Source organism: Doryrhamphus excisus, chromosome 18 (genome assembly GCF_030265055.1).
Source record: "Doryrhamphus excisus isolate RoL2022-K1 chromosome 18, RoL_Dexc_1.0, whole genome shotgun sequence".
In the NCBI taxonomy this organism is placed as follows: domain Eukaryota; kingdom Metazoa; phylum Chordata; class Actinopteri; order Syngnathiformes; family Syngnathidae; genus Doryrhamphus; species Doryrhamphus excisus.
In genome coordinates, this window is record NC_080483.1 from 460955 (window position 1) to 487500 (window position 26546).

Consider the following 26546-nt stretch of genomic DNA (forward strand, 5'->3'; position numbering starts at 1 on the left):
GTTACTGGGGAACTAATGAGTAGAGTAGTTACTGAGGAACTGAGGCACATACATTTAGAGTAGTTACCGGCTAACTATGAGGAACCTAGTAAAGGAGTGAGTGAGGAACTAAGACGTCAATTTAGAGTAGTTACTGATGAAGTCATGGCGAACCAATCACTAAGTCACATACGTTTAGAGTAGTGACTGAGAAACTAATGAATAGAGTTGTTACTGAGGAACGAAGGCACATTCATTCAGAGTAGTTACTGGGGAACTAATGAGGAACCTATCAGAGTACCTACTGAGGAACTAAGGAGTAGTTACTGAAGAACTAAGGCACATCAATTTAGAGTAGTTACTGATGAAGTCATGGCGAACCAATCACTAAGGCACATACGTTTAGAGTAGTGACTGAGAAACTAATGAATAGAGTTGTTGCTGAGGAACGAAGGCACATTCATTTAGAGTAGTTACTGAGAAACTAATGAGTAGAGTAGTTACTGAGGAAATAAGGCACATACATTTAGAGTAGTTACCGGCTAACTATGAGGAACCTAGTAAAGGAGTGACTGAGGAACTTAGACGTCAATTTAGAGTAGTTACTGATGAAGTCATGGCGAACCAATCACTAAGGCACATACGTTTAGAGTAGTGACTGAGAAACTAATGAATAGAGTTGTTACTGAGGAAGAAATGCACATTCATTTAGAGTAGTTACTGGGGAACTAATGAGTAGAGTAGTTACTGAGGAAATAAGGCACATACATTTAGAGTAGTTACCGGCTAACTATGAGGAACCTAGTAAAGGAGTGACTGAGGAACTAAGATGTCAATTTAGAGTAGTTACTGATGAAGTCATGGCGAACCAATCACTAAGGCACATACGTTTAGAGTAGTTACTGAGAAACTAATGAGTAGAGTAGTTACTGAGGAAATAAGGCACATACATTTAGAGTAGTTACCGGCTAACTTGAGGAACCTAGTAAAGGAGTGAATGAGGAACTAAGACGTCAATTTAGAGTAGTTACTGATGAAGTCATGGCGAACCAATCACTAAGGCACATACGTTTAGAGTAGTGACTGAGAAACTAATGAATAGAGTTGTTACTGAGGAAGAAATGCACATTCATTTAGAGTAGTTACTGGGGAACTAATGAGTAGAGTAGTTACTGAGGAAATAAGGCACATACATTTAGAGTAGTTACCAGCTAACTATGAGGAACCTAGTAAAGGAGTGAGTGAGGAACTAAGACGTCAATTGAGAGTAGTTACTGATGAAGTCATGGCGAACCAATCACTAAGGCACATACGTTTAGAGTAGTGACTGAGAAACTAATGAATAGAGTTGTTACTGAGGAACGAAGGCACATTCATTCAGAGTAGTTACTGGGGAACTAATGAGGAACCTATCAGAGTACCTACTGAGGAACTAATGAGTAGTTACTGAAGAACTAAGGCACATCAATTTAGAGTAGTTACTGATGAAGTCATGGCGAACCAATCACTAAGGCACATACGTTTAGAGTAGTGACTGAGAAACTAATGAATAGAGTTGTTACTGAGGAACGAAGGCACATTCATTCAGAGTAGTTACTGGGGAACTAATGAGGAACCTATCAGAGTACCTACTGAGGAACTAATGAGTAGTTACTGAAGAACTAAGGCACATCAATTTAGAGTAGTTACTGCTCATGCAGGCCTTTGGATTCCCATTTCCTAGTGGATCTGACCAAATTCAACGAGGGCAGTCTCAGCACCAGGACAGCAACTTAAGACCATCACTTTTAATTAAGACCCAAATAATTAAGGATCGGATGGACTCCCGTGTACTTGTACTCTTCCTTCCTGTACATGTATGTGCCTTGTAGTGAGTAGTACACAACATTGTAGTACACCACAGGCCCCAACAGTACACCGCTAGTCCGCAGCCACGCGGGGCTTGTCCCTTTAATTAGTCATCTAAGGTTCTGATGCCAGATCCCACGGCCGCCTCGCCCCTCCTAATCTTCCTCTCTCTCCCTCCTCCCCCCTCGCTCCCTCCCTCCCTCCCTCCCTCCCTCCCTCGCTCCCTCGCTCGCTCACGTTTTTTTGTTCCTCTTTCATCCCTCAAGGTGACTTTCCTTTCCTTGCGAGACACTGCAGCTGTTCCCCACTTAGTTTGGAAAGGCCTTGGCGTGGATGAGAGAAGAAGAGATGCGCCAGAGAAGAAGAGGAAATGAAGGCTCGTGAAGGACGTGAATGAGATGATCCAGCAAATCACTTAACACAACAAAACATCCCAGGAACGTTTTCTTCGGGATGGGAAAAAAGCCTCAACATGGAAGTACTCCAGAAGTGCGAGTGCTGGGCCAGTAGAGTCACGGCTAAATATCTGGGACAGAGATTCTATATTTAGGGATGAAATTCACGTGGAGAGGAATCACAAGATGCAGAGAGGGAGGGACAGCGACGGTCCGGAGGAACAAAAGAAAGGGATGGATTCCGGTTTCCCGCCCCCCAGCAGGATGAATCCATGGTTTTCCCCAGAAGAATCCACAAGGCTGAACCCCAATCTTAGCCCTTCATGTCAGTCAATTAGCGTCCCTGTTGATGGTGAGCCATGACATGTCCTAAAATGGGCTATCCAGCTTGGAGAGCCCCGGGCCCCCCTGGGGTGGCCACAATGGGGTCATTGTTGTTGTGGTTGTTGCCAGGCGGGGCTGGCAAACAGCCGTCCTGCATGACAATCGCTTCTTCACCTGATTGGGTGTTAGAGAAGTCAAGACATTGGAGACGTTTGACGTAAATGTCTTCTTTCCCAATCCAGAATTTGGACAATTTGGGCACTTGATACTAGACCAGGGGTGGGCAAACTACGGCCCGGGGGCCACATCCGGCCCGCCAAGTGTTTCAATACGGCCCGCCCGTTCTTTCCAAAGTATTTTATTTAAATTCAACATACAACCTGCCATTGTGGCTTGGGAAAACTTTTTGATGGTTGAGGTAGCTGCTTTATCAATTTCAATATTTGATGTGGTCTGTTGTTTACAAAATGCTCCAGGAAAAAGGAACACAAGCACAATAGTAAAAATAATAATAATAACAATAATAATGTTGTTAATAATAATATTACTATTATTATATTAATATTGTTGTTAATATTAATACAATAATAGTAATAATATTATTATTATTGAAAATAATAATAAACAATATTATTGTTATTATTACTATTAATATATAATAATAATATATTCTATAATAATATAAATAATAATTATAATATATTATATAATATAATGATAATAACATTACTTATAATGTATTACTTATATTATTAGAACTAATAATAATAATAGTAATTCTAATAAAAAATAATAATAACAATAATAATAATACATTTAATTTCTAATACACTTCACATCAAATAAATGATTTCAAAGTTCACATATAGCAGATTGCATGACACTTTTACATGTAAAATATGTGTAAAAATATAGGTGTAAAAATTGACCGTTACGTGTAAAATACTATATACCACCCCCCCCCCCCCCTTCCCGGCAATTTTGTTAAATCAATGCGGCCCGCGAGTCAAAAAGTTTGCCCACCCCTGTACTAGACACTAGTTTGTTTGGTCCAAGCGACTCCGTTCTACACTTTATTCCTCCAGTTTGGGGGTCCCAAAACCCCCAAACTAACAAAAATATGCGTTATGTCTTTTTGTCCTGGTGTCATTTCAACATGGCCGTTTCTTTCCTTTCCCCCATCATCATGGAACCCTAACCCCCATCATTATGGAACATTTGGTCCAACTTCCTTCCTCCTGAAGTGAATGTTTTTGGTACAAGTGAGCTCATCAGAAGCTACAACAGATCGTTAACTCGTAGTGCTTGATTTGCTCACCAGCACAGTACGCATAATCTAGCCTCATTGTAGCGTTTCATTTTATCGTATTGATCGGTAGGATGTCATAATTCCATCATATCGGCGCGATCGTAGCAATCCAAAAACCATTCCGACCCATAGTGACGCACGTACAAAGATGAGACGGCTCAATTCTTAGATTACATTTTAATTCAGATTCTGTTCTATACAATAACACGCAATATAAATTTTATACAATACTAATATTTCTCTATTCACAGGCTCATAAATGTACAGTACAGATTACACACATAGATTATTAACACAAATACGATTACACGAATCTCTACAGGAACTCACGTCATCACGATGGATCTTTCTGTCCGGCAGATGATTGTGACCAAAAAAGGGAGGGAAAAAAAAGCTTATTGACTAAACCCAAAATCTGGCACTTCAGTATTTACATCCCTGAAAAATGTACAAGAACACACAAGAATGATTGACATGTGTCGGGGTCACAAGTGGTGTAAAAGGGGGGGTGAGGGCGATGAACGTGTTCTCTACCTACTCGCTGACGTAACTCTTGACTTACGGCAACACGCGTTAATAGAAGAGCTGATTGAGGGCTGGTCCATCATTTCATGTCCAGCACGTTTGTGAATGTGAGCCCTGAGGAGATCGAAAAAAAACACAGGTACGGCGGAAATATGTCCGGGACGCAAAGGTCAGTAGTTGTACCCTCCACAGTATCAGCGTCGGTATTTTATCTGCTTCCAAATACTTCATTACCTGCCGTCACGTACAAAATATCGCCCTTAGATTTCCACTCTGAAACGGACACAGCGGTGGTAAGTCTCCTGTGGGCGTCGTACAGCAAGTTATTAGCTAGCCACGCCGCCCTTTACAGGGGGCCCCATGTCAAGGAAGTGGGGGGGGGGAGTGGAAATAGAAAACGCAACAATTGTGTGTTCACATTGTTTTTCTTCACATGTTCAGGGGTCATTGCTTTGCTCGTTTGGGAATAAACAAACATTTCTTCATCACATACACGCCATCACTCGCCCTTCATCATCCAATCAATGCTCCTCTAAAAAAACGACTGTAGAAAAAGTCATGCCTTTTAGTTTCGAGGAAAAGTCCACTTTAAAAAAAAAAATCATCCACAATCCTGACATGAGACATCAACACAACAGGCAGCTAATTACTGGATGTAATGGGACCTAACGGGATGTGAAACTACAGTAAACCTCGGATATATCGGACTCGGATATATCGGAAATTCGCTCACAACGGACAGATAAAAAAGAACCAATTTTTCTGTAATGCATTTCCAATAAAAATTCATTGCATATATCGGATTTTTTATAACGGATTTCGCCTATTTCGGACAAAATCTCCAGTCCCGTTCCAATGCATTTCCATGAAATTTCCCTGGCATATATCGGATGGCCGCATCGTGGCGCTCCGATTCGAATCTGAATGGTGACAGGCCGCTATACGACGTCATTTGCAGCGTTTGCAGCGTTGCCTGCGCGTCCAGGTACATTGGAAACATAGTCAAGGAAGTGCCTTTTTATAACGGATAAAATCCCATTTACGCATATACCGGATATAAATCCCATATATGCGTAAAACGGACATTTTCCGGTATACGCATATAACGGATTTCGCTTATATCGGACAAAACCAGTGGGAACAATTGAATCCGATATATCCGAGGTTTACTGTATTTTTGTTTCTGAGCACAAATGACGAAAGAAAAGGGTCTTTGACGGGTAAATTTAGCAACAAAACCAACAAAACCAGCATCTTTTGTATCTTCTGTTGTTGTGTTTTGATTGCCAGAGAGAAGCGAGACGTTACTGGGGCCCTGACGGTACTTTTTATTGTCATTTATACAGTGGTGCCTTGGAATAAAGCCAAAAGAAACAAACATAAACCTTGCCATACGTGCGTCACACGTGTCTTTTAAATGCCGGCCGTCTCTCCACTCATATTTGGCTTTAAAATGGGAGCTAAAATTTGGCTTACGAGCTGTTATTAATTACAGGCATAGCCAAGGACAGCTATCTGGCGACTTGTGTCAATGTGACTGTAGCTGAAGACCACAATGGATGTAAACAACATCGGCGGCGTGCTCGCGCCGACTTTCGACATACGGACATGAATGCCCTCTAACTGAACCCTTTCAGAACGATTGTGTAAAACTAAGACTAAACTAGTAGTCTTTGTAAAACCAGGACTAAACTACTAGTCTGTGTAAAACTAAGACTAAACTACTAGTCTGTGTAAAACCAAGACTAAACTAGTAGTCTGTGTAAAACCAGGATTAAACTAGTAGTCTGTGTAAAACCAAGACTAAACTACTAGTCTGTGTAAAACAAGACTAAACTAGTAGTCTGTGTAAAACAAGACTAAACTACTAGTCTGTGTCAAATAGTAGTCTGTGTAAAACCAGGACTAAACTACTAGTCTGTGTCAAACAAAGACTAAACTACTAGTCTGTGTGAAATAGTAGTCTGTGTAAAACCAGGACTAAACTACTAGTCTGTGTCAAATAGTAGTCTGTGTAAAACCAAGACAAAACTACTAGTCTGTGTCAAACCAGGACTAAACTACTAGTCTGTGTCAAACAAAGACTAAACTACTAGTCTGTGTCAAACCAGGACTAAACTAGTAGTCTGTGTCAAACCAGGACTAAACTACTAGTCTGTGTCAAACCAAGACTAAACTACTAGTCTGTGTCAAACCAGGACTAAACTAGTAGTCTGTGTAAAACAAAGACTAAACTACTAGTCTGTGTCAAACCAGGACTAAACTACTAGTCTGTGTAAAACCAAGACTAAACTACTAGTCTGTGTCAAACCAGGACTAAACTACTAGTCTGTGTAAAACCAAGACTAAACTAGTAGTCTATGTCAAACCAGGACTAAACTACTAGTCTGTGTAAAACCAAGACTAAACTAGTAGTCTGTGTCAAACCAGGACTAAACTACTAGTCTGTGTCAAACAAAGACTAAACTACTAGTATGTGTCAAACCAAGACTAAACTAGTAGTCTGTGTAAAACAAAGACTAAACTACTAGTCTGTGTCAAACCAAGACTAAACTACTAGTCTGTGTAAAACAAGACTAAACTAGTAGTCTGTGTCAAACCAGGACTAAACTACTAGTCTGTGTCAAACCAGGACTAAACTAGTAGTCTGTGTAAAACCAGGACTAAACTACTAGTCTGTGTAAAACCAAGACTAAACTACTAGTCTGTGTCAAACCAGGACTAAACTAGTAGTCTGTGTAAAACCAAGACTAAACTACTAGTCTGTGTAAAACAAGACTAAACTACTCGTCTGTGTAAAACCAGGACTAAACTACTCGTCTGTGTAAAACCAGGACTAAACTACTAGTCTGTGTAAAACCAGGACTAAACTACTAGTCTGTGTAAAACCAAGACTAAACTAGTAGTCTGTGTCAAACCAGGACTAAACTACTAGTCTGTGTCAAACCAAGACTAAACTACTAGTCTGTGTCAAACCAAGACTAAACTAGTAGTCTGTGTCAAACCAGGACTAAACTACTAGTAGTCTGTGTAAAACCAAGACTAAACTAGTAGTCTGTGTAAAACCAAGACTAAACTACTAGTCTGTGTCAAACCAGGACTAAACTAGTAGTCTGTGTAAAACCAGGACTAAACTACTAGTCTGTGTCAAACCAGGACTAAACTAGTAGTCTGTGTAAAACAAAGACTAAACTACTAGTCTGTGTCAAACCAGGACTAAACTACTAGTCTGTGTCAAACCAGGACTAAACTACTAGTCTGTGTCAAACCAGGACTAAACTACTAGTCTGTGTAAAACCAAGACTAAACTAGTAGTCTGTGTCAAACCAAGACTAAACTAGTAGTCTATCGGTGCAGCGTGTAAGAAAGTTAGTGTGTGCGTTCAAGGACCACCAACCAAAGTGGGACAAATCGGCGCTCCCATTAAACATGCAAAAACGGTGGGCTTTCTAAGGCTCCTGATTGGCCAGACTGGGCCTTTTTTATCTGTTTTTATATCTTTAGAACGCACGGAATGGAGAATGATGAGTGTGTTCATGTCTCATATGGATTGCAGATGATCACCCCTCCCCCCACACACAAAAAAAAAAAAACACTTTTCCTTTCACTTTGCCCTGGTTTCACAAATTGGTGCCTTTAAAAAATTATTATTATTTTTTTTACCAGTTTGCTGGTAATTTCACACTGTAAACTTTGAACCCCAACGCTTGCAATTACAGGCCGCATTTTTGTCTGGGTCATATTTTTTGTAAACATACAGCAGCACCATAATACTGTACATCAATAACTTAAAAAGGCATGAAAAAATGGGGGAAAATGAGTAGTCACTGAGATTACATGTGCAGGTAACATTGGTGTGCTTTTTAATGACTAAGCGCTGACCAGTGTGTGTGTGTGTGTGTGTGTGTGTGTGTGTGTGTGTGTGTGTGTGTGTGCGTGTTGTATCTACGGATGCGGGGGCCATAAGGTACGAATCCGACGTCGTCCGGGCCTCCACGCCGCTATACAGTGGGCTATTTTCACGTGTGACGTCGGTAAAGGACTGCAGGAAAATGGCTCTTGTTGGACCTCAGCTGTCGTCGCCACATCAGCCTGCCAGCGCAGGTTGCGGATCCATCCTTTGTAAACTAATTGCCTCTCCCGCGCATGCAAGGATATACACAGCATCCATCAAGGGAAGATGGCGCACCATCCCTCAGAGGCGCGCGCACCATGAAGACCAGCCTCATTCCCTCACAGCCTCGGTGAGGCATCGATCAGTGCCGTCGCTGGCCTCCACCCGGGGCTTGCGACTCTTCCTCTGACCTCCCCCTTCCACCCAGGAGTTATGAATGACCGTGCCCCCAATGGGAGCCGGGTCCACCTGCAGGAGGGAGACGACCCGTTTCTTCACGCGTGTTTTGAGGGCTCGCCGCAGCTTCTGCCTGGTGAAGGCGTAGAGCAGAGGGTGAAAGATGGTGGTCCCGTAAGCCATGGCCAGGAAGCAAAGGCGGATCCGCACCAAGCCGTCGCTGGGGCCCAGACACAGGATGAGAATGTTGACGGCAGACAAGGGCGCCCAGCAGCCCAGGAAGGTGGATATGATTATGAGGGACATTTTAAGAACACGCCGTTGGCGCTCCCGACGGTCCCGGTGCCGACGCACGGCTCGTCTCAAGGCGATGATGGCGGAGACCGAGGCCTGGACGCCCATGGAGGAAGCCGGCAGCGGGGAGGTGGCGCGGGTCTGCGTGGATCCCGAAGCCAGAGTGGGAGAAGCAGGGGTGGCGGGGGTGGTGGCGATGGGCGTGGTGGCGGCGGTGCTGACGGTGGTGACCGTGGCGCCGCTGTCAGAAATGGCCTGGGGCACGGAGCAGAGTGGCGGAGGGGACGTGGGGGTCGGGGAGGGAATCAGGGGAGGGTGAGAGAGATTCTGGTTCTGGTTGGAGGAGACCGCCTCCGTTGGCGAGGTGAGCTGCGTCTTTCTCGTCCTGCAGCGTATCCTGCAGGTGGAGTCCTTGGTCCGGGAGCCCCTCATCATGTGGGAGCCGATGCGGATGTTGAGGGCCTGGAGGATGCGGGAGTAGGTGAAGAGCATGACGACCACGGCGATGAAGAAGCACGGTACTTGTAGTAACAAGTGGTAGTACATGGCCATCCCCGTGTAGTACCCTTGCCCTCCGACGCAGAGCAGCGTCCTGTTCTGCCAAAGCGGAGAGAGGTTGTGTGAAGGTGCGGCGGGGTGCCTTGAAGGTGAAACGGAAGGCGAAGGAGAAGAAAAAAGTGCCGTGTGTCCAGTAGGAGACTCGGAGTCCATGTTCGGCATTCCCGGCAACTCGTCCTCACCGTCCTCGTCCCTCGAAGAGAAGAAGTCCCCCTCCAGGAAAGGCAGGAAGAAGACCGCCAGAGAGACGGCCCACACTGCCGCCAGGAGGAGTCCGGCTCGGCGTGGGTTTAGGAGGCGGCTGGCCGGACGTACCGAGATGTCGTAGCGATCCAGGCTGATGACCAGGACGTTGACGGCCGTGGCCACGCTAGTGAAGGTCACGCAGGCTTCGTGGAAGCAGCACAAGGTCGCCAGGCTCCCGACGCCGCTCCCGTTAGCTGGGACCAGGATGACGGCCACGGTGAGCGGCAGACACAGCACGCAGACCAGGATGTCCAGGACATGGAGGTTGACGGTGACCAGGTTGCTGACCGAGTCCACCAGATTGGACTGAGCGCAGTACAGCACCAGCACCGTCAGGTTGCTGCTGAAGCCCAGCACCAGCTCCAGGATCAGAACTGTGGTCAAAGAGACCTGGAAGCCCAGAGGGTAGGGGGCGCTCCAGTCCTCCTCGGCCGCACCCCCGCCCCGCCCGTCCAGCAGGCCCACCCCCTGACCATCGCTGGTCTCCGGGAGGTCACGATAGCCTTCGGTCTCCATGGGCGCCACGCCACTCCTTCACACATAGCAACGGCGGCTAGCACGCCACATGCTTTTCTTCCTGGTCTCACGAGACACTGATCAAGATGGCGTCCAAAATGGTCATCTGTGAAGAAAAAAAAACAGTGGGGGGGAAAGATTGAAGCGTTTTCTCAGACACAAACACTGCAAGTCAGGAGCTGAGAGTCGACGCGGCGCCGCTGATTGGAGGCGCGGGGCACAGTCATGCACAAAAGCTGCGGGATGTCTCGGGAGAGTCCGGATTCATAGCATTAGCTTTGGATCACGGAGCATAAAAACACACGTTTGAATACGTTGAACGAGAACACTTGAGGATTGGCTGCTGAATCTAAACATGTCACCTTCTGCCAAAGCTGAGTGGGCGCATGTTTGAGTCATGCTTATGTAACCTCAGTCAGTCTTTGGTGGGAGCGCCCATCCATCCATTTTACACGCTGCCTTATCCTCACTAAGGGTACGCTGGAGCCTATCCCAGGTGACTTTGGGTATAGACAAAAACCACACCCGCACATGAGAATAGGCTTGCCACAAGAACTGGACAACATTCATTCATTTTCTACCGCTTATCCTCACCAGGGTCGCGGGGGTGCTGGAGCCTATCCCAGCTGTCTTGGGGCAAGAGGCGGGGTACACCCTGGACTGGTGGCCACAGGGCACATACAGACAAACAACCATTCACACTCACATTCATACCTATGGACAATTTGGAGTGGCTAATTAACCTAGCATGTTTTTGGAATGTGGGAGGAAACCGGAGTACCCGGAGAGAACATGCAAACTCCACACAGAGATGGCCGAGGATGGAATTGAACTCGGGTCTCCTAGCTGTGAGGGCTGTGTGCTAACCACTCAACCACCGTGCAGCCCTTTTTTGTTATTATTATTATTATTTTTCATTTATTCATTCTTTCTTTTCGGGCAACAGGCGGGGTCCACCCTGGACTGGTGGCCAGCCAATCACAGGGCACATATAGACAAACAACCATTCACACTCACATTCATACCTATGGACAATTTGGAATGGCTAATTAACCTAGCATGTTTTTGGAATGTGGGAGGAAACCGGAGTACCCGGAGAGAACATGCAAACTCCACACAGAGATGGCCGAGGGTGGAATTGAACTCGGGTCTCCTTGCTGTGAGGGCTGTGCGCTAACCACTCAACCGCCGTGCAGCCCTTTTTTGTTATTATTATTATTATTTTTCATTCATTCATTCTTTCTTTTCGGGCGAGAGGCGGGGTACACCCTGGACTGGTGGCCAGCCAATCACAGGGCACATATAGACAAACAACCATTCACACTCACATTCATACCTATGGACAATTTGGAGTGGCTAATTAACCTAGCATGTTTTTGGAATGTGGGAGGAAAACGGAGTACCCGGAGAAAACCCACGCATGCACGGGGAGAACATGCAAACTCCACACAGAGATGGCCGAGGGTGGAATTGAACTGGGGTCTCCTAGCTGTGAGGGCTGTGTGCTAACCACTCAACCGCAGTGCAGCCCTTTTTTGTTTTTATTATTATTTTTTTTCATTCATTCATTCATTCTTTCTTTTTGGGCGAGAGGCGGGGTACACCCTGGACTGGTGGCCAGCCAATCACAGGGCGGTGTGGACTGAGCAAGCAGTGAGGAAGTGTGTAAGTTTCCGTTTCCAACCACAATGAGTGGCTACATTGGGTCACTGATGCTGTAGAAAACGCTAAGATGCTAACGTTAGCATTGAGAGACATCTTGACAAACTTGGTACTGTCCAGTTTGTCCATGATTGAAAACAGGAAAAACACAATGAAATTCTAATTCATGTGTGTTGACTCACTTTGAGTGGCTAGTAAATACTGCTATACTGCTCCACAAGCTGCACGCTGACTACTCCAAGGTACGTATACGCGGGTTTCATTTGACCCTGGACTGTCCTAAAAAACGCGAGGTTGGTGTTTACTTCTGTGAGATCTAAAAAAAGGTCACTTTCAAGCGTCTAGCGTCGACCGCAAGCAGAATAAAAGTGTCAGCTCTAAGCCTTTGTTAGGAGACGTGGCAGGATCTCTGCTCGCCCGTGCGGCGAATGTCAACGCCGCCGACACCCGAGCGAGGGTGGCGGGACTTAATAGTTCTCTCAGGGAGACGTAATGAAGACGAATGGATCAATGATCCACAGACAGTGGCACATAAACAACCCTATCAGAAGAACCCCGCACCCCGCCCCCCCCCTCGTTGCCGTTCCTGCGTTCCCTCACATCCCATCCTGCAGTTCCCTGGAAGAGACGACTATTTTGCATTTTATGTTGGCCGCATGCTGTGAGGAAAAATACATTTTGAGGCTGCACAGACGCTACACGTGCACAGGAAGCGCACGGCTACAGGTGCGCCGTTGCCAGCAGTGTCGACCCCCGCCCCCGCTGTCCAAGTTTTCCTGATGTGCCTCTTTGTTTTACCTCACACTTCCCCGGCCTCATTTGTCAAGTGGGAGGGACCCTGCGAGCGGAAAAGGGACTCGGAGTGGAACTGTGGTCTATCTTAATCCGCTAATGGCCTCGACGGGCTTTGCGGTGTTGCTGGAACATCGATTTAAGGCATCATCGATCTGACAAGCTTGGGCGGGCGGACGGGGGGGGTGGGGGGGGCGCCCAAACACAGTCCCCCGTCGTCCTTTCGCGGGTTACCTGCGCTCTCCTTTTCAGCGCAGCGTAAAACCGTTGCGGGTGTTGCTAATTCGTTGCGACACAGGTCACGGGAAGGTTTGCTGAAAGAGCAGACGGAGGCGCTCCCCCCCCGCTGGGATGGCCGCGATGGCTTCTGGTGTCGGCGGCACCGTGCACAGCCGTGCATCTGTTCATCATCCGGTTCCATCGATATCAACAAATAGGACATTCAGGTTATTCACGTTCGACAGGCTGAGGATAATTAAATTAAAAAAAATATTATTGATTAGAAAAATAGATGACTAACCAACTAATCAACTAACCATGGATTAATCACTCTACTTTCTATGTTACTGCACACCTGCCAACGTGTACACATTTATTGTACTCTTGAATACGCTTTATGCTTCACTGCATAGAGAATAAAGTTGTAAAATTATAAGATAACAAAGTGGTAACTTATATGACTTTTGACCTCGGGCATGTGAAGGGGGCGGGGTAAGGAAGGCGGACGTGAGAAGGGCTAGCTAGACATGCTAATCTGTTTTGCTGCCACATTACAAATAAAAGGTTCCTTCCTTCCTTCCTTCCTGAAGAGCTGTGCTCTATATTCCCTCTCATATGAACTTTATTCTCCTTCATTCACGACATTATTCTTGGAAATGTGCCACTTTATTCTCAAAATCTCAGATTAGTACTTTCAGTTCATGATTTTTTTCAATGTACAGTATGTGAGTGTATATAAAATATATAAATATACAGTCGTGGACCAGCCTCTTTTTTACCGACTTGAACGCCTGGCACAGCTAAAAGTACTTTTGTTGATACAAATGCTAACGATGACAACAAAAATAGTTGGTAAGAGTGTCATTTCAGAGCGTATATAGCTAGCCGTTCCAAGGCGGTCTTGATCATACCCACTAGAACTACTCCACATCTGCCATCCACAGTGACGGCATTGTGCTGCCGAATGGGGCGCTTTTAGGCATATTCCGTGTCGCCATGTTCATTGTATTCATCATCCTTCAACACACATACATATACTCACACACATGAATATATATATATACATATATTGAACCGTGACACTAAAATTGCACAAAATTTTCAAAATTGAAAATTTTTGAAATTTTGAAATTTCAAAAATTGAAAATTTTTGAAATTTTGAAACTTCAAAAATTGAAAATTTTTGAAATTTTTGAAACTTCAAAAATTTTCAATTTTTGAAATTTTTGAAACTTCAAAAATTTTCAATTTTTGAAATTTTTGAAACTTCAAAAATTTTCAATTTTTGAAATTTTTGAAACTTCAAAAATTTTCAATTTTTGAAATTTTGAAACTTCAAAAATTTTCAATTTTTGAAATTTTGAAACTTCAAAAATTTTCAATTTTTGAAATTTTTGAAACAATAATGAAATTATTACTGTTTCAATTTTTGAAATTTTTGAAACTTCAAAAATTTTCAATTTTTGAAATTTTGAAACTTCAAAAATTTTCAATTTTTGAAATTTTGAAACTTCAAAAATTTTCAATTTTTGAAATTTTTGAAACAATAATGAAATGACGTGCTATTCTGCTGTGTGACTGCAATTTTAATGACATGGTGGAATATTTCCAGCTTTATTGTGATGATATATTTTATGCTAATTTGGGATGAATAGCAATAGATATACGAGTAATAAATGTGGTGTTTGTTCATTGAAGAAACAGGTTGGGTCCCGCTGATGAAGAGTCATTTCTGCTGCGGTGCTGGCCGGGAATGTTGTCATTTATTGATTGGTCCTCTGTGGTGGCGTTCCGGTGGAATTCTATGAGTAAGCGCTGGTTTGAAACTAGCAAAGAGATGAATGACACCACCGAGTAAAACAACACGTGAACATCTGCCAGTCTGCTGTTCCGTTATTGTTCATTATTGTCTGACCCGAGTCCAAGTCACATGACTCGAGTCCACACCGTTGCCAAAAAATGTCAATCACTAAATCATGTAAAAACTATCGTATTCGAAGTGCCAATACTCTTACTGTACAATTTCCAGTATTGCCAACCCTGACGCGTCGCTAAGCGTCATCAGAACTTCCAAGTCATTCCTAGCGCCAGAAGATGGCAGCGTCGATTCCCTGTGAGGTGAAAAGAAGCCAGATTTTTCAGGAGGAAGATGATGGAGCGTTCGGACATCATCGGTTTCTCATTTGCCAGAACTTGCAAGGGTTAATGGCGCTGTTGAAATGAGCAGGCCGAGCGGCTTTCAGCAGCAGTAATTGATGGCGTTCTCTGACTAAGTGCAACAATGACGCCGGGACGTGGTTTGGTGATAACGGACACTTGATGAGGTGTCATGTGATGAGATGAAAAAGAAACTGAGAGGAACACGGAGGACAGGAAAAACGTCCTGGTGTTTGTTTGTGGGTGTGAGTCCAGGCCCGATGTCATTTGACCAAGTCCTTCATCGGAAGAACACATGTGGACTAAAAGGACGAGTCTGAACTCCCAGAAGCGTTGCCATGTTAGATCCATTTACGCCGACTGCATCTTCTGCACATCTTCCTGGAGCCTTCTGCCGGGGTCGTTGTGGAGTAGGTGTTAATGGCTGTCGAGGCCTCTTCGAATGATCAGGCATCATACGCTCAGGCAGATTGTTTGCCGTCCTCTTGGGTTTTGTACCTCCTGCTGTCCTGATGCGACCCAGCCTTGCAGGATGAACACACACAATCTTGTCACGGGTGCTTCTCTCCTTTCTTGCCAGAGACGTAATTGCGTCCAAACAAGTAAAAGATGTGTGTGTGTTTTTGGTACGGACAGCAGACTGGCAGATGTTCACGTGTTGTTTTACTCGGTGGTGTCATTCATCTCTTTGCTTGTTTCAAACCAGCGCTTACTCATAGAAATGCACCGGAACGCCACCACAAAGAACCAATCAATAAATGACAACATTCCCGGCCAGCACCGCAGCAGAAATGACTCTTCATCAGCGGGACCCAACCTGTTTCTTCAATGAACAAACACCACATTTATTACTCGTATATCTATTGCTATTCATCCCAAATATATCATCACAACGACTCAGTAAAGCTGGAAATATTCCACCATGTCATTAAAATTGCAGTCATACAGCAGAATAGCTCGTCATTTCATTACTGTGATCGCCGCCCCCACCAGTAATTAACGACAGAGGCCACCCGGTACTAAATAATGACAGTGACTCCCAAATAAGACATATGAAATATGCTCACCAAATGATAGAAATTGCAGTAATGCAGCACAATAGAATGTGTCATTCAAGGAACACCATCGCCGTTCTTGCAAGTAATTAACGAGAACACCAACGACGACTCCAAGTAAGCCTGGAAATATTCCATAAATATTATTCCTTAATGCAATCGCCACTCTTACAAGTGAGAGTAGCAATTTGGTGCAAAAATTATGGAGGACCAAAACTGCCAAAATAATAAATAAATAAATAAATAAAAGTGAAAATAAAAACAAAAATGAAAAAAAAAAAAAAATTATACACAAAAATAAATATAAATGGAAATAAAAACAAAAAAAATATATACATAAATAAATAAAAGCAAAAATAAATACAAAAATAAAAAACAAGATTCAAAAATTACAAATAAATACAAAAATAAATGTAGAAATAAATACAAAAATAAATATATAAATAGAATTACATATCAACAAATAAATAAAAGCACTCTGCTCTCATATGTATTTATTTCATGCAGCGGACAATGTCAGCTTGAAATGCAGAAGGAAAAACTATTCAAATGAGGGGGCGGTCCTAAGTGTGTCTTGGGTTGAACTGTTCGCCTATTGGTTGATCGACATGTGAGTGCGAAAAAGCTCCGTCGGGGAGGAGAGAGATCAGTGCTTTTATTTATTTATTGATATGTAACTCTATTTATATATTTATTTTTGTATTTATTTTTAATTTTTGAATCTTGTTTTTTATTTTTGTATTTATTTTTGTTTTTATTTATTTATTTATGTATATATTTTTTTATTTTTGTTTTTATTTCCATTTGTATTTATTTTTGTGTATTTAATTTTTTGATTTTTTTTTTCATTTTTGTTTTTATTTTCACATTTATTTATTTATTTATTATTTTGTCAGTTTTGGTCCTCCATACAAAATAAATAATAGCAATGACTCCAAACAAGACTAGAAATAGTCCACCCATTTATAAAAATTGCAGTAATACAGCAGAATAGAACAAGTGATGGAATTAATGTGATCACCCCCCTTCATATAAATAATAGAAATATTCCCCCAAGTCATAAAATCGTTAGTAATACAGCAGAAAATATTGTGTCATTTAATTAACGCCATCGTCCCCTTCCATGTGATTAACGACGGCAAAAACCTTGTGCACAATACAAAATCTGAATGACGGAAAAGATGACTGAAAATATTCCAAACAGTCATAAAAATGAGTAATGCAGCAGTATACAACGAGCAATTCATTTAATGTGACTGCCCCTAATAAATACAACTGCAATTTAGTGGAAATTAAATAATCAGAGTTACTCCAAATAAGACTTGAAATAGTCCATAAAGTTAGAGAAATTGCAGTAATACAGCAGAATGGAATGTATTATTTAATATGCACCATCACCCCTTTTGGATGGACGGATGAACGGATGGACGGATGGATGGACGGATGGACGGATAGATAATGAATGATCAGAGCAACCCCAAATAAGACTCAAAACAGTCCACTAAATCATAGAACTTGACCTAATAAGGCAGAGCTAATTAACTACTTCATTAAGATGATTGCTCCTCTTGCACGTAACTAATGACAAAGGCAATTTTGTCAGAAGTAAATAATCATAGCAACTCCAAACAAGACTGAAAATAGTCCACTAAATCATAGATTTAAGTACAACATAATAGAATGTGTTATTTCATGAATATAAAAGTAATCCTGTATAAAATAAATCATCACAGCAACTCCAAATAAGACTTGAAATAGTCCACAAATTATGGAATTTATTGCCAATGAACGGGAAAAGCGAATGGGAGCATAGCAACAACCAAGCAGCCATGTTGGCGAAGGGCCTTGGTTTTTTTTCTTTTTGCGTGAAGCCGTGCGATGATGTAAGCGAACGCGCTGGAAGTTATGTCAGCTCAAGAGAGGATTACATCAAAGTGGCTCTCCGACTTGGTCCCAGGGGACCCCCACCCCGCACCCCCCAACCCCGCATGCTAGCTCGATCTCTGTGTTTCCATTGGAGGCTTGGCGAGGAAGTCGTTATGCAAACGAGGAGTGGCGAGCAGCAGCAACGAAAGGCCCAAATGAAGATTTATCAAAGCGATGAACACAGAGTGGGGCCCACGCTTGGTTGCTATCAGACTGCTATCAATACTTGACTCCTAACTTCGCCCTCTGCCAATCATCTCAAACAGGAAATTGTCTTTGCGGGCTGTTTTTAAGGGGAGGGTGTGCAATAAGCGACACCCATCATATTAGCTGGTCTTTGATTGTTATTTACTTCTTCCCAGAGGCAGAGGTGGAAGCAGGTCTCCAGCAAAGACTTCCAAGTCCGAGTCAAGTCTCAAGTCAAAACAAGCCAGGTTGAGTCAAGTCCAAAGTCTCAGGCTTGAGTCCTTGAATGCATTTTCATATTTGTTGTATAGTTATGATGTTTGTTGTTATTATCACATAAAAACAATCACCTTATTTGGAGTCCAGCTTCAAGTCTGACCCGAGTCCAAGTCACATGACTCGAGTCCACACCGTTACCGAAAGGTACAACCAGAACCCAAACGTACACAAACCCAGGCAATGTCTCCCCACAGGAAATAACGCTGATACAAGTCAAAAACAATGTGCAAAAAAATAATAATAATATATATATATAATATATAAAATAAATAAAAATAATAATAGTTCATTATTAACATAATAATAATAATAATAATAATAATAATAATAAATAAATAATAATAATAATAATAATAATAATAATTGTAACATTATAACCACAAATTCATTTTCTAAACATTTTTTAAATGTTTTTTTTCATCATATCACAGCTTTATAAAAAGTTTCTTTAATATTTCAACTCTATGCTTCTCAAATGACATTATTTTCCCGCATAATTTTTATTTATTCTTGTAAAATTATTATTTTTTTCTTGTAGAATACAACTTTTCTCTCTTAAAGTGGACCTCATATACTCATTTTAGGCCCTCCAGACTCCTATAGAGCAGCTACACATAATAACTCGCACAGAAAGCTTTCTAGATCTTCCAGAATCTGCACCTATTCCAGCTGACTTTCCAAAACGGTTTTCATTTATTCCTCCACCCACGGCATGGCCACGCCGCTGGGAATGGTCACACTCCCAAGTGCTCCCGAGGACTTCCAGGTGGCACGGCCATAAATGGAATAAAGCGAGCGTTCTGCGAACATCCCAGACTTTTTTCAGGGCTAACTTCCAAATGGATTAACACCGGAATAAAACATTCTAACTACATTTATAGGGCAGAAAAGTGGAATAAAGCATCATAGGTCCACTTTAATATTTTAACTTTTATTGTCGTTTTTCATTTTTGATATAGGGTTGGGGTCATCATATTTTTGAATGCGCCAAAAATGAATGTGTTTCTTGAATATCTCAACGTTATTCTACTAAAATAATGTTATTTTTCAATAATATTACGTTATGACATGAAATTATTTTTTCTCTTAATATCTTTTTTCTTGTGAAATTAGTGTTTATTTTTACATTTTTGCTGTTAAAATTGTTCCATCTTTTCTTGTTTTCTTTTCTTTTCTAAAAAGACTTTTTTCTCTTCATATTTTGACTTTATTCCATTTTTATTTTCCATGTTTGCTATTGAAGTATTTAAAAAGGTTTTCTGGTTCAATGGTATTTTTTGCAGGTGCCACACTTTAGACCCCCCCCAAATGTAAGCTGCAAATGTAGGTCAGTGCTTCCGAGAGTGTTTAGGCCAGCAGGGAAGGCTTTGCTGGCCCTCCATGATATTAGGAGCTGGTAGTTTTGCTCCACGTCTCCACGGCTGAAGTTGATGTCTATAAATATTCAGCACCCCTGTTTCATTGGGAATCCAATTTGAAATCCCGGTTCCACCCAGTGATGGGAATAATTGTCACACTGCCACCACGCCAACCCGACGACACTCCCAAAGATGGAAGCCATTGTTGCGGCGTAATACGCTTTACTGAGGCCAGACCAACTTGTCATCTCTTCCTTCTGTTATGGATGTTTCATTGTTAAACTGTGAAATGTCACCACAAATGGGGAGGCCTGAGGTTGAAAGCTCCGATTCTGTGCAGACGCCGCTAGTTGACATTTGGGGGAGGAGAGGAACGGGAGGCGACGACAAAGGGAAGAAAGAAGCCGGCAGGATGATGGCGCATGCATGCGGCGTGCTGACGCGCCGCCGTATCAGGGATTCCCGACGTCCGCAGTGAGACAATCGATCAAGGCCTTCATTATCTCACTCCGTTCTTCCCGCAGCGCTAACAGCGAGCGGCCAGGCAGGTGGGCAGCAGCATCCCTGGCGGGTCCTCGGCGGAACCACGTGCACGGGACAACCACACCGACTACTCAAGTTCAACACTTCCTGTTTGTCGTACAGCTCACGAAATCTCACATTGTCTTCTTCTCAAGGCACAAGACGACAGAAAGGAAAGGTGGCAGGGTACACCTTGTAGACCAGGGGTGCTCACACTTTTTCAGCATGCGAGCTACTTTTAAAATGAGCGAGTCAAAATGATCTACCCACTACAAAAATGCAAAACATCTATTTATTTTCAAATGTATTGAGGAAATTAGCACAAAATATATCATCACAACGACTCAGTAAAACTGGAAATATTCCACCATGTCATTAAAATTGCAGTCACACAGCAGAATAGCACGTCATTTCATTATTGTTTCAAAAATTTCAAAAATTGAAAATATTTGAAATTTTGAAATTTCAAAAATTGAACATTTTTGAAGTTTGAAAAATTGCACAAAATTTTCAAAACTTTTCAAATTTTTGAAACTTCAAAAATTTTCAATTTTTTAAATTTTTGAAACTTCAAAAATTTTCAATTTTTTAAATTTCAAAACTTTTCAAATTTTTGAAACTTCAAAAATTTTCAATTTTTTAAATTTCAAAACTTTTCAAATTTTTGAAACTTCAAAAATTTTCAATTTTTTAAATTTCAAAATTTCAAAAAATTTCAATTTTTGAAATTTTTCAAACTTCAAAAATTTTCAATTTTTTAAATTTCAAAATTTCAAAAAATTTCAATTTTTGAAATTTTTCAAACTTCAAAAATTTTCAATTTTTTAAATTTCAAAATTTCAAAAAATTGAAAATTTTTGAAATTTTTCAAACTTCAAAAATGTTCAATTTTTGAAATTTGAAAAATTTCAAAAATTTTCAATTTTTGAAGTTTGAAAAATTTCAAAAATTGAAATTTTTTGAAATTTTGAAATTTAAAAAATTGAAAATTTTTGAAGTTTCAAAAATTTAAAAAATTGAAAATTTTTGAAGTTTCAAAAATTTAAAAAATTGAAAATTTTTGAAGTTTCAAAAATTTGAAAAGTTTTGAAAATTTTGTGCAATTTTAGTGTCACGGTTCAATATATGTATATATATATTCATGTGTGTGAGTATATGTACGTATATATATGTGTGTTGAAGGATGATGAATACAATGAACATGGCGACACGGAATATGCCTAAAAGCGCTCCATTCGGCAGCGCAATGCCGTCACTGTGGATGGCAGATGTGGAGTAGTTCTAGTGCAGGGGTGCTCACACTTGTTCAGCATGCGAGCTACTTTTAAAATGAGCGAGTCAAAATGATCTACCCACTACAAAAATGCAAAACATCTATTTATTTTCAAATGTATTGAGGATTATTTGTACGTACAATGTATGTTGATGTACCTTACATAACCAAATGAGCCAATATTGCAAAACACACATAATTAACTATTAACATTTTTTGTAATTACCTGAGTTTACTTTGATGACTTGCACTGAATTGAACCAGCCAGGGATGCATAGTCCGGACAGTAGCTGCTGATAGCCAGCCTCAAGCACACTTCCAAATGTTTATCAGTCATGGATAATATCCGTATCATAATATCCGTATAATATTCCATATCCGTATGGAAGTCATATGTTTTTTGCCTTTTTACTTGGTCCAGTTTTTGCCTTTTTACTTGGTCCAGCTCCTTCACTCATTTTAGTGACCATAAACTTTAGCGAGGGCTTAAAATCTGACGCAATTCGCCGACTAGCTTAGCACTTTGCATCGTTGTTTACGCATGAGCGGTGACCTAAAGGTCAAAATTCAGTTGTCATCTGACTGGTTGTCCTGTATGTCAATCAAGTAACGGGGATGGATGATAGGCTGACATGGTAAGTTCTGCTGCACTTAGAGACGTTGTTTGATTTGATTGGTCGCCCGAAGGGCAACATTCAGTTGTCATCTGAATGGCTGCCCTGTATGTCAATCAAGTGACGGCATTGATGCTGGGATGATATTTTTGTAATGTCACGCCGCGATCGACCAGTACCACCTCCGCGATCGACCGGTAGCTTGCGATCGACTTAATGAGCACCCCTGTTGTAGAGCGACTTGGGTGGAATATCCACTGAGGATGAGCCATCACGCAGCCATGATTGGCAAAATGGCCGAGTCCACCTCACAGCTGGTGTGAGCACCGCTGTCATGTCATCCATCCATCCATCCATCTTCTTCCGCTTACCCGAGTGAGGGTCATGGCGGCGGCCTAAGCCCAGAGGTAGTCATAGTAGTCCCTCCACTCTGAGGTACTTAACCCCCTCCACTCGGGGCAGGACCTCATCCCCTACTGTCATCTAGCGCGGTACAACAGTTACAGCTTACTTACATTTCTCCTTGGCACGTTGCCTTCCTATTTTTATGTTTTTATTTCTCATTTTAAAAAATGATGGAAAATCCTAATCATAATAGTCAAATGTGTAATTGTATCATACGGTTGTCCCTCGTTTATGGCAGTTAATCGGTTCCAGACCCGACCGCGATGAGTAGGATTCAATATTCATTACGATGAATAAACACAATATGTTCATAGCACAGCAAGCTAGCCGGCTAACTAGTTAGCCTCTCCAGTTTAGGGTTTATTCTAGACTCGAGTGTTTGAAATGGAGTGGAGAAGAAGGATCAATGAACTAAAAACTTACCACTTCCACACAAAATGAGAGAAAAACTTACTTGATCTCAGCCATGACATGATAATACTGACAATTATATGATAATACTGTTATTATATATTGTCATATCCATTCTGTTTATAATCTGTATAATCTACGATAGCCATATTATAGTCATTTATATCCCTGTACATATTCTCACTGTATCATAGTCATAGCCTGTATAGTTTTATTTACATATAGATCTGTCCATACTAATGTACTTATATAATTGCACTTCTGGTTGGATGCTAACTGCATTTTGTTGCCCTGTACCAGTGACATGAGCAATAACAATAATAATAATAATAATAATAATAATAATAATAATAATAATAATAATAATAATAATACATTTTATTTAAAAGCGCCTTTCAGGACACCCAAGGTCGCTGTACAGGAGATAAAAACACCAATATAAAATACAATAAAAAATAAATAAAAATAATAAATATAAAAAATCATAAAAATAAAATAATAAATATATATATAATATATATAAATAATAAAATAATACAATAAAGTTGAATCTAATCTAATCTAATCTAATAATATTGCCATGATAATATTTCATAGTTCAAAAATGACATTCTTTTTCCTCACAATATTATGTGTTTTTTTGTAATATTTGGAATTTATTCTTGCAAAATAACTGCTAATTTGTCATCATAACAGATAGTGGTGGCTTGCCCAATGCGCACGTGTTAATTACGCTAAAAAAAATTACGTAATGAACAAAATAAATTAGTTACCGCCATTAAGGCGTTATTTGTGAGAACCCTAATTTAAAATGACTATTTTAAATTATTATTATTATTTATTTATTTATTATTTAAATAAAATTTTAAATAATTTATTATTTATAAATTATATTATTATTATTGACTATTATTTTTCCTCACAATATTCATATTTTCCCTTGTTAGATTCCAACTTGTTTGTCTTAATATTTAGACTTTATGCTTCTATAAATGACATTTTTAGAATGTTAAATGTCAAGACACAAAAGAAATATGAATATGATTGGTCGACGGGGCATGTCGGATTGAGGGCTATGAATCCTGCCTAGCAACAAGCGTCTGCGCCCACGTGCGCCGATGTGGCCAGGAAAACATACCTGAGCGACGTGGAGCGGTTTTGGTGGTCTGGTCCCAACATGGTTTTTATTCTTATTTTCCAAACAGCAGTGCCGGGATGCGAACGAGCTCTCAGTGTCATGTTTTCAAGTCCTCAAGCGGGTGCAAAGCGAGCCAAACACACACACACACACACGCACAGAAGAGCACACCATGTATCTCTTGCTGGCGCCCGCCCACGCCGCCCGCCCACGGGCGCCCACACGGCTCCCTGCACATGCTCCTCGCCTGCCTGCCTGCGGATGCACAAGATGGATCGCTGTCCGAGGTGCACCGCATACAGTGTGCTTAAGAAAGTGCTGAGTTTCAACCACATGTGAGAAAGGGTGGTTGGGGGGGTGGGGGGGTAACTGGAGGGGCCAGATAAAAAGGTGCATAGAGGGGCATGATGGATGGGGGGGGCGGCTGCTGAGTCATGTGGTCGCTGGAGGGGAAGGTTTGCTCCCTGCTCACCACCTCCATCCATCTCCCTTTGGAAAAGTCCCACTGGGGGGGGGGGCACCTTGCACCCCACAGCCTTTACACCTGTTTCTCCGGGCCACCGTGGCCCCCCACTTTTAAGAATAAAAGTCTGATGATAAATGATTATTTTTAACAGTAAAGACAACAAGAAGGCCCCATGATATCGGTTAATACGTCCAATCAAAAACTTAATTTGGTGGATAGTGAAACTGAGTGGGGTACTAATAGTACGTTTATTATTACAGGGGACCGATTATGCTCATTTTTGGGCCATTTGTATTAAAAAAAGTCGTGTAGAGCCACTGACTGTGGTGGGAAAAGGCCATTACCAACCTGCTCCCTGTATGCGCACTCTATAATGCTACACAGACAAGAGCTTTTGCTCCATGACTTACACCAGGGGTGGGCAAACTTTTTGACTCGCGGGCCGCATTGATTTAACAAAATTGCCGGGAAGGGGGGGGGGGGGGGGGGGTATATAGTATTAACGATCAACGGTCAATTTTTACACCTATATTTTTACACATATTTTACATGTAAAAGTGTCATGCAATCTGCTATATGTGAACTTTGAAATCATTTATTTGATGTGAAGTGTATTAGAAATTAAATGTATTATTATTATTGTTATTATTATTTTTATTAGAATTACTATTGTTATTATTATTAGTTATAGTAATGTTATTATCATTATATTATATAATATAATATATTATAATTATTATTTATATTATTATATGATATTTTATTATTATATATTAATAGTAATAATAACAATAATATTGTTTATTATTTTTTTCAATAATAATAACATTATTACGATTATTATATTAATATTAACAACAATATTAATATAATAATAGTAATATTATTATTAACAACAACATTATTATTGTTATTATTATTATTATTATTTTACTTTTGTGCTTGTGTTCCTTTTTCCCGGAGCATTTTGTAAACAACAGACCACATCAAATAACGAAATTGATAAAGCAGCTACCTCAACCATCAAAAAGTTGGCCCAAGCCACAATGCCAGGTTGTATGTTGAATTTAAATAAAATACTTTGGAAAGAACAGGCGGGCCATATTGAAACACTTGGCGGGCCGGATGTGGCCCCCGGGCCGTAGTTTGCCCATCCCTGACTTACACTAAATAAACTTGTGGAAATGGTTGGAATATTAAAGAAATTAACAGAAATGTAATTTTACAAGAATAAAGTCATATTCAACCAAGGAAATAAAGTATGAAGAAAGTCCTAAAGAGGTTTTCTATGCTCCACGTATGAATACATTTATTAATATTGAATTCACTTCTGGGAATGGGAAGGAAATACAAGCTGACCAAGAAGAAGAGAAAGCCAGCATCTGGGTAGACTGGGAAACACAGACTGGCTGCCACTGGCCTCCACAGCTGGTCCGGAGCCAGTGAGCCGCTATAAACGAGGGACGACCGTATCCAGTATCTACAGTATTAGTTGGTTTCAAAAATATCAAAGTGGACCTCAAATGGTTTGATTTTTCAGTGTGTGGCCTTCTACTTGGACGGTTTGCTCATCCCAGTACTAGTTGACCGATCCAGATATAAATGCACTAAAGGGGTGCCGCAAGGCTCCATTTTAGGTCCACTTTCCATTACATAAATGATGTAGCTTTGTCTGCTGGTAATTCCAAGATCCATCTTTCTGCTGATGATACCATCTTAGATGCAGAGGGATGCACTACACTCCAACATCCACACTTCAGTAGAGCAGAACTTCCACAGCCTTCACCTTCTCCTTAAC

At 41.2% G+C, this 26546-nt stretch overlaps 1 protein-coding gene across 4 annotated transcripts in view; it reads right to left on the bottom strand.

The window, feature by feature from the left end:
* Nucleotides 1-8250: 8250 nt before the first annotated feature.
* Nucleotides 8251-26546, bottom strand: part of LOC131106382 (G-protein coupled receptor 22) — a 44584-nt gene continuing 26288 nt past the window's right edge. For 3 of the 4 annotated variants that reach the window (XM_058055369.1, XM_058055368.1, XM_058055367.1), the window contains one exon: nucleotides 8251-10391. In XM_058055369.1, the coding sequence (XP_057911352.1) occupies nucleotides 8606-10285 (1680 nt within the window). In that variant the 5' untranslated portion in view covers nucleotides 10286-10391 and the 3' untranslated portion in view covers nucleotides 8251-8605. Of the gene's footprint in view, nucleotides 10392-24282; nucleotides 24924-26546 lie in introns of those variants that run through there. The other variant, XM_058055370.1, reaches the window with a different exon arrangement.